We start from the raw sequence: 10605 nt of genomic DNA on the forward strand, positions 1-10605 counted from the left end.
CTTCTAGGAATTCTCGTGCGTGTCTCGGTTTGGCTTGTCCTAGTTGTCCCAGTCAAAGTGGTGTCCTTCTTCATCTGTGTGTAAGGATTCTAGTGAGAGTGGGTTCAATGAACACAGTCTGCCAATTTCTCAGCAACAGACCCCAACAAGCAGACAAAACACGTCCAGAAACCCCAACCCATTCTCCCCTACATCAAATACATCTCGGAAATGACTGCCAGACTACTCAGACTTGGTATCATGGTAGCCTACCAACCCACCAATGCACTAAAACAGCAGCTAATAAACTTGAAAGACCCTATACAGACAACAAGCAAAACCAATGTAATTTACCAAATACCTTGCATGAACTGTAACAAACATTGCATTGGACAAATAGACAGAAAACTAGCCACCAGGATACATTAACATCAACTGCCCACAAAAAGACATGACCTACTCTCATTGGAATCCTTACATACAGATGAGGAAGGACTCCACTTTGACTGGGACAACACATTGAGCCTAGGACATGCCAAACAGAGACTTGGATCCCATTTACTACCCCCTGAGAAAAAAGAACAGGAAATGACATGACCATTCCAAGGAAACCTGAACACATAAATAGAAAACGGGCCATGACACCAGTGCTTCATCCAGAGGCTCACTGATGATGCTCGCCTGTATGGTGACGAAACGTCTGGAAACGAACTTTCCAGCTCAGCGAGCAAACCTACATCCAGTTGAATCTCAGGTTTGGTGTATTGAAATATGTAGAAGTTATAACAGAAAACTGGCACAACCAATCTGTTTCAGTGTATCACTGTGATGCTCATCCATTGTACTCTCTCTAATCCAAACCCTTTTGTCTCCCATTTATCAGCCAGGTATCTGACCTGTTTTTAAACATGGGTATCACGTCTACTTCAGACAGTCATTTGAACAGAGCATTTGATAATTTTCTTTCTTAAACTTACTTCTGGACTAAATTTCTTGTATTTAAATTTAAATCTGAGGCACCCACTCAAAACTACTTAACTGCTAATCATCACTTTTTGTGTTCTGTTTCCTGTCGCAAAGCAATTTCAAGCATAATTTCTCTGTTGAACTGAAATTATCCCAAAATCTGAACTACTTTAATATTTGTATTTTCTCATGCCCATTAGCCTCGAAGTGATTTACACAGCACTATGATTGGCTCAGTAAAGTTTCTACAATGTGGAGCTCAAAACTATGCATGACTCAAACTGTCATCTTAAAGATTTATGTAATTTCATAATCAACTTGTATATTCTGTGCTTCTGACCAAAAAAATATGAGGGTGTCGTTAATTTGATTTAATGCCACTATCTTTGTATGTGTTTGCAGAAAGAGGATTTGATGGAAAGTCACTTTTACTTTTTCGGGTTTTCATGTTTATTTGAATGTGAAGGGGAACAAAAAATAATTGCACAGTTCTTTCACTTCTGAGAAACTCCAACTGCTTTCAAGTTTTGCAGCTTTCACAAAATTAGTTCAGTATGGCACTTTAATCTACCCATTTTGAAAATTAAAAGTTATAGAACTTGGATCTTGGCTCATTCAGTCCATAGGAGGTGAGCAGCCAACATTCCGGTTACCTACCTGTCATTAACTTATTAAGAGCAAGTATTTTTGAATAATTTGGAAATATGATGTCGAAGTATTTTGGACCCTTGTTTTGTGATTATTCTCCTTGTGCATTATATATCTCAAGTTTATGATGTTGCTGTAAGATGCACTGTTGGAATTTTTAACAAATCGGTAAATGTAGCATAACATTTAGGTTAAAGTCTCAGTTCAGTTTTCCTGCCTTTTTTTTGTAGGTATTAGATTGTATCCATTTAAGTGAAGAAACAACAACATCTTCCAGCAGAATCTTTGTGAAGATTCTTTTTCAAGAGCTTTGTGAATATATGGGGCTACCCAAATTAAATCAAAGGCTACAGGACATGTAAGTGCAAACTGTATTGCATGATAGTTTGTTCTTGTTAGACTTAAATCCTTCCTGTAATAACTACAGCAATTAAGTGATCTGGTTCCAAAATTTATATTTGTTATTGATTATGTTCAATTGAGAAATAAATTTGTAATAACTAATATATATTTGGCAAGTGTGCCTGTCAACAGGTTGTGAAACAGAGTTTAGAAACCTCGTTCTAATTTAAGATATGAAAAAGATTGGCAAAGGCCGGTCCTATATTCAATGGAATTCTGAAGAATTAACTATATTTGATACTGAGGAGATTTGACAGGGTGGATGCTGAAGTGATATTTTCTCTATGTGGAACAGAATAAATCTAGGGCATGCAGTTATCAATAAAGAAGATTAGGAATTTACTAGAATCTTGCACTTTAGAGTTCATTGGAGGTGAGGGATTAAATAGTTTCAAGACAATGATGAGTTAACGGATCGATGAACTGTGGCGTTGAGGCCATAATCAGATCAACTATCGTTTTACTGAAAGACAAGAGGAACGAATGGTTGAATTTGTATTCATGTCAATGTCCCACTCTGAATAATTTGATTGAACTTCCCTGAACTGAAATCTCTCACTACCTTTAGCTCACAAGTAGAGGAGAATTCCACATTGCTGTATATTTTCTTGTAAGAAAGCAGGAAAATCCTTTGTAGCCTTGGTTCAAGTACTCACTCGTTTTTGGTTTAGAAAGTTATGGGCACATGAGGTTTTAAAACTTAAGTGGTCTCTTTTTGATATCAAGTAATTTGAATTAATCTGTTAACTGCTAAGCCACTCCACAGATGGCCCTGATAAGAAATCCTATGTACCTTAAATAATCTCCATTGTAAACAGCAAGCACAGTGACTTGAAATGAAAGCAAAATACTGTGGATGCTAGAAATCAACAGACAAAATGCTGAAGGATCTCACAGGTCTGCCAGAATCTGTGGAGAGAAAAGCAGAGTTAATGTTTTGAGTCTGATATGACAACGTCAGAACTCAAGTCCAACTATTTCTCTCATGAGTTCAAATGATTTAGACATTTGCTGTGGAGTCAGTCAAGCCTGAATACCCCTTAGAATACTTTGACAAACTCCCAAGAGTTGCATAATTACTGTATTTTGAAGTACACCATTTACATTCTGAAGGGCTTATTTTGGGGCATAACCAGTGTTCTCAGTAGGCAGCACAGGTCCTTCAATATCTCTGAGGGTTCTTTCCAAATGGAATTGTGGGTCTACCTAGAAAAAATGGAACTGCGGTAGTTCAAGAAAGCAGCTCACCACTGCCCTCTGAAGGGCAAATAGGGATGAGCAGTAAATACTGGCTCAGTCAGTGAAGCCTACTTCCTGTGAATGAAAACTTTTTAAAAAAAATTGAGGATGCAGCAGTCTAGTAATTGGTCATTTGTAGAATATGGGACAAACAGGGATTATGCTCAAGCAACCTAGCCTTTGAGATGTGTATGTCAACCTTACAAGGATCATATGCTACACACAACACGAGGTTATAGTCGAACAGGTTGATTTGGAAGCACTAACTTGTAGAATGCTGCTCTTTCATCAGGTAGTTGTAACCTAGTATGAAATTTTTAACTTTGTCCACCCAGTCCAACACCAGCTCCTCCACATCATGGCAATAAATAGATTTACAGAGAAAATAGATCATAACTCTGTTTAAATGATGACAATGTTACAATTGAAAGAAACCATTTCATGTGCAGAATGTTTTTAAATGTTGCCAAGGCAAACTGCAATATACATGGAATTGAATTGAAATAAATTTACATCTGAAATTCTATTTATGTAAAGTTTGAAATTAAACAGTTCTTTCCCATCTCAATTGGGAAAGCTACTTCATAAGACAAAAACAATAAATTCCTGAAGTTTGTTGTTTAACTCTTGAATATATCTACTTTTTTTAATTGAAATATATAATTTGATTATTGTGAGATTCAAAAAACAGAAGATTGACATAATTTCATGATTAAGATTAAATTAAGTTTTTATTAATAAATACTTTTCGCAGGACATTACAGCCTTTCTTTGAAGGTCTCTTTCCCAGGGATAATCCACGCAATACGCGATTTGCTATCAATTTTTTTACCTCTATTGGTCTTGGAGGATTAACGTATGTATACCTCCCTAATTCTCTTTATTTTTTTTTAAACCCAATATTTCACTTCATTTGTGTTTGGCTCTAATAATAATCATTTTATGCATCTACTTCAGAGATGAATTGCGAGAGCACTTGAAAAATGCACCAAAAATAATAATGACCCAGCGGCAGGATGTTGAATCATCAGATTCTTCTTCATCCTCATCCTCGTCTGATTCAGATTCTTCCACTGATTCAGGATCTGAAAGCAGCAGCAGTAGCAGCAGCAGTGACAGTGACAGCAGCTCTGGATCATCGAGCGACAGTGACTCCTCATCTTCCAGCAGCAGCAGTGTTTCAGGTTTGTACTCTTTCACTGTGTTTTTGTCCTGCTGCCCCACACGCCCTCTCCAAAAAGAATTTGATCCATGCTTCCCTTTACTGTTTAAAAATACAAATAATCTTTCTCCAACATTGCTCATGTTGCTGTTAAAGTTATGCCTAAATGTTTCACAAAAGCCATGTGTTTTCCCAAATCTATTTTTCCAAATGTGATATGTTTGGTGACTGGGTCTGTAATGTGGCTTCCAAAAATTCTTAAATTTAGGTGTGGTGTATTCAGATCCTGACAGTTTCAAGAGCCATTTCACGTCTTAGCAATGTTGGAGCTGAAATCTATTGGACGTTGTTTTGCAAAGACTGTAATTCAGGTGCAGGAAGTTGGACGTTTGTGCTAACTGAACAGATACAGGGCACAGGCTGTACCACATGGTTTTCCCCTTTCCTTTCCCTCTCACTGAAAGTATTGATTGTTTGTTGAAGGATCACTCCACGGCAGCTGTTGTCCTCAAACTGCTACCACTAATTAGTGAAAGCAGTTACTTAACCTCCCTTACCTGAGAGGGGCAAAGACAAATTTATTGCAGGCACAGTGTTCCCTTTTGCTACATGCTTCCATTCCAGTAGTGTTTGTGGTGAATTCTCTGAATGATTTTGGTCATCTTATTATTTATCAATATCATCAATTATTTAGTTATTGCGTAGTTTCACTTTTGTGCAGTGAACTGAAAACCTCCAACATTCTCTTGTGCAATCAGACAGACAAAGTGCAAACAGCAATCATGAGTAAAATGTTGCTTTTGATCTTAAGTGAATACTTTAGCCCTGCAATTCAGTTTGACAGTATACTGTATATTGAGAATAGGAGTTTGGCAGGTAATTTCCACAGTTGAGATGAAAAGTTTTAACAATTTATATATTCTGTTTAGACCGGACATAATTTAATTTGTTGATAGGGTTTCATAAACTCTTGGGAAATTGGTTATTTGCACAATGCACATATGTTAACATTTTCACCTGTTGAGTCAAAAGAACAAGTTGGCATTTATGAAGTGCTGTTTAATGGAGAATAGCATTCATTAATGTAATTCAAACAGTTTCCAGCTCTCTAACCTTTTCAAAAGTATATAAATGTAATTTTAAATAGAAATCTGAAAGTGAACTAATGCCATCGGAAATTTAGTATTTTCAATCTCTTCGTTTGCTTTGTGGTAGACAGATTGTGACAACTTGAATTTAACTGATCCATTATAGTGAAGAGCAAAAAGGGAAAATTTGTATCTTTAGTTAAGGCACAGATGGCTGTTATGTGGACAAGTGCAAGCGATGTATCTGTTTGACTTGACCTGAACAGACAGATCCTTAATAGAAATTGGATTTTTGCAACCTGTCAAACTGAACATGGATGAGCTGCTTTACTGTTGTTATTTCTGTGTGCTCAATTAAATTGATTTTCTAATGTACCTTTGAATTGATGTTCCCATTTGTCTTCTGAATTTTAGAAATGGATATTGGAGAGTTAAGAACTTCATGTTATTACAGTTAAATTTGTTTTTAGCTCTCTGGCTAATATTTTTCATTTGCAGAGACAGGTAATATTGTAAATTTATCTGAGAGATGATAAAAAGCATCAAGCATGTAAATGTGCCCCAAGGGGCAAATTATTCTGAATAGATGAGTTCCATTTACCTCTGGTGTGGTTGGAATTGAAGAAAATGGATTGAAGACTCATTAAATACTGATAAATTTTGGGATTAAATAGGCACTTAGGAGATGAAGAAAGTAATGTAAATTCATGCATTTACCCACAGTAGTCCTGAATAGCTGCAAGCAATCTGTTGAAACCACTGTTCATATCCACTGTCTTAATAAATCTGAGCCATTGGGAAAATATCATTTTGTAGAAAGTGGTTTTACTTGTCCTTCCCCAAATGCAGCTTGATAACATGCAAGTTACTGTTGCATCTCAATTGCATTTTATCTCAGATTTTGAATCATGCAGAAGGACTGAGTTAGGGAACTGAACGGCTCAATCTATTTTAACACATTTTTCTGGCTTGTTCTGGAGAACCATATTTCTTTCTTTTCTCCCTGGCCACGATGTAAATTTCATACTTACTGTTTTGATAGTCCATTACAATGTGAACGACAGTTTTGTTACTTAGAGTTTTGTCATAATAAAATAAAGTGTTGGTGCATGTTGAATTATGATGCTTCAGTTATTTCTTTGGGTTTGTAAGTTCTAATTGAAATTGTAATTAAAATACTGCAATCAGCAGTTAAGTTGAAACTCAAATTAGCAGGCAAACGCATGGATGCTAAATGACAACTTCTAATCTGGCATTAACAATTTATATAATTTAACTTCTATTTGAATTTGAAATGAGTTTTGTATAAATCTATATATATATATCTATTTGTGATAAGGTAGCCGAACAAAAAACAACATTAAACACATGCATTTACAGTTAATGACTTTTTTTCTTAACAGATGATTTAAATTCAAAGAACAAGAAGGTACAGAATAAAAAGAAAGAGCAAGAAAAGGCAGACAGTAGAAAACAACCAAGTGACAGGAAGCGATCTGGAAAAAAGCAAGAAAGCAGGTATGGTGGCAGCAGTGAGGAGCAGGATAGCAAAATGGATAGAAACAGTGGCAGAACTTACAGACAGTCCAGAGAGAGAAGAGATGAACCGACCCGGCATGATCAAGAGGTACACGAACGAGACCGGACATGTTCTGATCGGGACAAAGGTCGTGACAGAAACAGAGATTTCACAGATAAACGTATTGAAAGCAGAAAAGACACAAGAAACCATTCTCGTTCTGAAAATGACCGAAATAGCACCAGGAGTAAAGATAGCCAGGATCACTACAGTCGAAGAAGAGAAAAGTCAAAATCTAAAGAGAGAAGCCGCAAGGATATGACATCAAGAAATAGTGAGGAGGACCGCCCAAAGAATGGTGTGGATAAACGATCAGGAAAGCATGACCGTCAGGAAAGCAGATATTCTGACCGCTCTAAGGATTACAGAAAGGACGACGATAGGTGCAGAGAAAGTTCCCCAAGAAGACACTAAACAGAATTTACAGTGCTGTTATTTGGGAAAACTGCATTGCCAGAGCTCTTGGGGAAGTATCAATGCCACAGCGAAAAGAGAAGGAACCACCCGTCTTGCATAGAACTGCTGATGTGTACGTAGTTTCCACTGGAACTTTACAAACTGCTATTTCCAGTTGTCATATTTTGTAATTAAAAAAAAATCTGCCTTTCAAATAAATTCTGAGGAAATACCCTTCAAACAATTTTCCTTTTGGACAAATCTGAAAGATGAGCAGATTTATTTTGTGGACAGTGATATCTTTGATAATGCATTTATAGAGGATTTGACATTCTCTTGTTCCATGTAAATGTTTTGTTTGTCAATTGAAATAAAAATCGTGCAGATATGTCACACCTGTGAAGAATTTTATCAAGTACCTATATCGTTCAATTTGTATTATGTTTTGGTTTTAGTAAGATCTCTTTCTACTAATAATGAATAAGGTCAAACAGATCTTTGAGTTTGGTAAGTAGATGCATTGTTTTCTTTTGATTTTAAGGAAATACTGTGAAGTTAATTATGTACACAAAGCTTGAATTTGAGAAAAGGTTATATCCAGCATAGAATTTGTTTTGCTCACGGTTAATATGTATATTAGATTTTAAAATTATTACTTCAAAGTGCCTTTTGTGAATTAATGGCGATTAGCATTGACTGCTGTAAATGTTAGGGTGGGTTGGTCAAGTTAGTATAAGTCAGTTCAAAGCATTAACTTTGCACTACAGCTTAAGCTAAAGGTATTAACAATACTTAATAATACTTCCTTAAAATGCAATTTTTCAAAAGTTTGATTTTACTTTTACATGCGTAAAATTAGTGTTCTGAGCTGTATTGTGGAAACCAAAATGTTGCTATTTACTGATGATATTTCTCAACTGAATCAGAGAATCTCTGCTGTGTAGAAGGAGGCCATTCAGCCAATGAAGTCCACACTAACCCATCCCCTAACTCTGCATTTCTATGGTCAATCCACCTAACCTGCGCATCTGTAGTCTGGGAGACTCACCCAGAGGAAGCCCATGCAGACACAGAAAATGTGCAAACTCCACACACACTGTCTCCTGAGAGTAGAACTGAACCCGGGTTCTTTTGTGCTGTGAAGCAGCATTGTTAATCCCAGTACCACCTAAATGTTGAGGACACCTCATGGTGTTCATAAATTTATATGTTTAGGAGGAACGATTGGTAAATTTGTGAATGTCACCAAAGGTGCTGGTATGTTTGACAGTGAAGACTGCTATCTGAGATCTTGATCAGTTGGACCAATGGACTGAGAAGTGGCAGATGGGGGTTAATTTGGATAAATTTAAGGTATTGCATTTTTTGTAAAACAAGCACGGTCAGGACTCAGTTAATGATAGCACCCTGGTAGTGTTTTTAAAAAGAGAGACCTGGGGTTTAGGTACATAGTTGTTTGAAATTTGCATTGCAGGTAGACAGGATGGTCAAGCAGCCACTTAGCATACTTGTATTCATTGCTCAGGCAATTGATTGTAGGAGTTGGGACGTCATGTTAAGATTGTACAGGATATTGGTGAGGGCAGTTTTGGAATACTGTGTACAGTTCTGGTCGGCCTGCGAAGGATATTATTAAATTGGAGAGAGTTCAGAAGAGATCTTACTCAGACTAGAGGATTTGAGATACATGGATAGTTTTGTTCTTCTTTCACTGGAGTCTAGGAGGTTGAAGGGTGACCTTGCAAAGGTTTATAAAATGAAGAGGAGCATTGATAAGGTGAATAGCAATGGTTTTTTTTCCCCTCCTGTGGGGAAATTCAAAACGAGAGGACATATTTTTAAGGTGAGAGGAGAAACATTTACAAGAGACCGAAGGAGCAATGTTTTCACCCAGAGGGAGTTTTATATGTGGTACGAACTGGCAGTGGAAGTGGTCGATGCAGGTAATTACAAATGTAAAATACATTTTGATATGAATATGAAAGGTTTAGAGGAGTATGGGCCAAACAGTGAGGCAAGTGGGGCTAGTTTAGTTTGGGAAGCTTGGTCGAGTTGTACCAAAGGGTCTGTTGCCATGTCGTATGACTTTCTCACTTTTGTCCTAAATGGCCAAGTTTTAAGCCATAATATACTGGTTGCTTTGAGGTAAAAGGTGTGTGCAATTCACATAAACTCACAATGTTATTGAATTAATTTCGACTGAAAGTGCAAATTGACAGCTATGAAAGATGTATAAAATCTGGTTGTTATGATGATATTAAATAGTTTTTTGAGAATCACTTAAGCATTTTTAAAATAGTTTATAACTTTATTAAAACCATCCAAATGTGGTCAACTGGTATCTATTACAGACCTCGTGTTACAATATTTTTAAAAGATAATACTCTGCAAGAGCGTAATGATGGTAAGGCCACAATTATTACATCTGCCTATAGTGTGAAAAAGTTCTCTTGATAGTAATGGTGCTCACTCAGTGGTATTTGGGAACTACACGATCTAGGTACATTGTTAATGAATGAATGTCAGTGTATGTCGAAGTCACAATGGTGAGTGTCTTGAGAATTTGAGGTAACCTCTGCTGGAAATCTGAATTAAAATTAGAAAGTGTTGAGCAGGCCTGGCAGCACATGTGGAGAGAAAAACAATTAACGTTTTGAATCTGATATGACTCTTTATTGGCATTCCAGATAACTCCAATGAAAAGTCACACTGGATTTGAACTGTTAACTCTGTTTTTCTTTTGTCAAATGTTTTAGACCACCTGAGTGACTCCAGCACTTGCTGCTTTTATCTTAAATTGGTTGTCAATGTAATTGATCACCTTTTGAGTAGTACCTGGCAAGTGCTGTACACTGGAAGAATCCATTCTATTGTTGGACACTGTGTGGCAACAAAATGTCTTTTCAACAAAATACTATTGAAGTGAATCGAGTATATTGCTGCAATGAATCTTGTCGTCAACATTACAGCCTAAATGCAAGTCGGTTGTACGCTGTGGCTGGGATTGCTTTATCCAGAATGACACTGAGCTGCTTCAGCAGTGATGAAGCTACACCTGCCTACATAAGTGACACATAAGCCAGTCACATTCTTTGCAAACTTTCTTGTCAGTAGAGAGCCATTGAGGAAGGAAGCACTTAGGAAAT

The 10605-nt window shown here is 36.8% G+C and overlaps 1 protein-coding gene across 1 annotated transcript in view; it reads left to right on the forward strand.

The window, feature by feature from the left end:
* Window positions 1-7854, forward strand: part of cwc22 (CWC22 spliceosome associated protein) — a 112811-nt gene extending 104957 nt beyond the window's left edge. Inside the window, exons 18-21 of the mRNA XM_043693495.2 lie at window positions 1824-1951; window positions 3989-4090; window positions 4192-4418; window positions 6888-7854. Of these exons, the coding sequence (XP_043549430.1) occupies window positions 1824-1951; window positions 3989-4090; window positions 4192-4418; window positions 6888-7477 (1047 nt within the window). The 3' untranslated portion in view covers window positions 7478-7854. The remainder of the gene's footprint in view (window positions 1-1823; window positions 1952-3988; window positions 4091-4191; window positions 4419-6887) is intronic.
* The last annotated feature ends 2751 nt before the right edge of the window (window positions 7855-10605 follow it).

The sequence above is a fragment of the Chiloscyllium plagiosum genome, unplaced genomic scaffold, assembly GCF_037043375.1.
Source record: "Chiloscyllium plagiosum isolate Xiang-an unplaced genomic scaffold, Cpla_swu_hap1 HiC_scaffold_7, whole genome shotgun sequence".
In the NCBI taxonomy this organism is placed as follows: domain Eukaryota; kingdom Metazoa; phylum Chordata; class Chondrichthyes; order Orectolobiformes; family Hemiscylliidae; genus Chiloscyllium; species Chiloscyllium plagiosum.